This window comes from Perca fluviatilis, chromosome 17, assembly GCF_010015445.1.
Source record: "Perca fluviatilis chromosome 17, GENO_Pfluv_1.0, whole genome shotgun sequence".
NCBI lineage: Eukaryota > Metazoa > Chordata > Actinopteri > Perciformes > Percidae > Perca > Perca fluviatilis.
Genome location: NC_053128.1, coordinates 33,166,247 through 33,168,746, shown reverse-complemented (window position 1 = coordinate 33,168,746; position 2,500 = coordinate 33,166,247). Strand labels below are relative to the sequence as shown.

The 2,500-nt window shown below is 49.1% G+C and overlaps 1 protein-coding gene across 1 annotated transcript in view; it reads left to right on the top strand.

Annotated features, from left to right (window-relative positions):
* The window catches only part of gpat3 (glycerol-3-phosphate acyltransferase 3), a 26,421-nt gene that overhangs the window by 21,271 nt on the left and 2,650 nt on the right, over window positions 1–2,500 (top strand). The window contains exons 11-12 of the mRNA XM_039780265.1: window positions 48–176; window positions 447–526. Coding sequence (XP_039636199.1) covers window positions 48–176; window positions 447–526 — 209 coding nt within the window. The remainder of the gene's footprint in view (window positions 1–47; window positions 177–446; window positions 527–2,500) is intronic.

Below are 2,500 nucleotides of genomic sequence, written 5' to 3'. Positions count from 1 at the left end.
GTCTCTCTCTCTGTCTCTCTCTCTCTCTCTCTGTGTCGCTCTCTCAGTATGACGCTCGTTTCGGCGATGCCTTCTGGAACAGCAGCAAATACAACATGGTCAGTTACCTGCTGAGGATGATGACCAGCTGGGCCATCGTGGTCAACGTGTGGTACCTGCCCCCCATGACCCGACAGGTAAGACACACCTGAAATACCCCCCTCCATGACCTCACAGGTACTCAGATATCTGACACACCTGAAACACCCCCCCTCCATGACCTCACAGGTACTCAGACACCTGACACACCTGAAACACCCCCCCATGACCTCACAGGTACTCAGATATCTGACACACCTGAAACACCCCCCCCCCCCATGACTTCACAAGTACTCAGGTGTGTGTGAGTACTGTGTGAGTATTACTGCGTGTGAACATGTACTCTGTGTATTGTGTGTATTGAGCAGGACGGTGAAGATGCAGCTCAGTTTGCCAACAGAGTGAAATCTGCCATCGCTCATCAGGGAGGATTGCTGGACCTGGCCTGGTAACACATACTACACACATACTACACATACTACACACACTCATCAGGGAGGACTGCTGGACCTGGCCTGGTAACACATACTACACACATACTATACACATACTACACACACTCATCAGGGAGGACTGCTGGACCTGGCCTGGTAACACATACTACACACATACTACACACACTACACACATACTACACACACTCATCAGGGAGGACTGCTGGACCTGGCCTGGTAACACATACTACACACATACTACACACACTCATCAGGGAGGACTGCTGGACCTGGCCTGGTAACACATACTACACACATACTACTCACACTCATCAGGGAGGACTGCTGGACCTGGCCTGGTAACACATACTACACACATACTACACATACTACACACATACTACACACACTCATCAGGGAGGACTGCTGGACCTGGCCTGGTAACACATACTACACACACTACACACCTACTACACACCTACTACACATACTATACACACTCATCAGGGAGGACTGCTGGACCTGGCCAGGTAACACATACTACACACACTACAAGGCAAGGCAAGGCACACATACTACACACACTCATCAGGGAGGACTGCTGGACCTGGCCTGGTAACACATACTACGCACATACTACACACATACTACACACACTCATCAGGTAGGACTGCTGGACCTGGCCTGGTAACACATACTACACACATACTACACACACTCATAAAGGAAGACTGCTGGACCTGGCCTGGTAACACATACTACACACATACTACACACATACTACACACAATCATCAGGGAGGACTGCTGGACCTGGCCTGGCAACACATACTACACACATACTACACACACTACACGCATACTACACACACTCATCAGGGAGGACTGCTGGACCTGGCCTGGTAACACATACTACACACATACTATACACATGCTACACACATACTACACACACTCATCAGGGAGGACTGCTGGACCTGGCCTGGTAACACATACTACACACACTACACACATACTACACGCATACTACACATACTACACACATACTACACACACTCATCAGGGAGAACTGCTGGACCTGGCCTGGTAACACATACTACACACATACTACACACACTCATCAGGGAGGACTGCTGGACCTGGCCTGGTAACAACCACTAACACATACTACACACACTCATCCAGAAGGACTGCTGGACCGGCCTGGTAACACATACTACACCAAACTAACACATACTAACACACTCATCAAGGAGGACTGCTGGACCTGGCCCGGTAACACATACAATACACACCACACATACTACATACAACACACACACTCAGCAGGAGGACTGCTGGACCTGGCCAGGTAACACATCCTAACATACTACACACATACTACACACATACTACACACACACTCATCAGGAGGACTGCTGGACCTGGCCTGGTAACATACTTACCGCACATACTACACACACTACACACATACTACACAAACTCATATGGGAGGACTGCTGTACCTGGCCTGGTAACACATACTACACACATACTACACACACTCATCAGGGAGGATTGCTGGACCTGGCCTGGTAACACATACTACACACACTACACACATACTACACACACTCATCAGGGAGGACTGCTGGACCTGGCCTGGTAACACATACTACACATACTACACACATACTACACACACTCATCAGGGAGGACTGCTGGACCTGGCCTGGTAACACATACTACACACACTACTACACATACTACACACATACTACACACACTCATCAGGGAGGACTGCTGGAACTGGCCTGGTAACACATACTACACATACTACACACATACTACACACACTCATCAGGGAGGACTGCTGGACCTGGCCTGGTAACACATACTACGCACATACTACACACACTACACACATACTACACAAACTCATATGGGAGGACTGCTGTACCTGGCCTGGTAACACATACTACACACATACTACACACACTCATCAGGGAG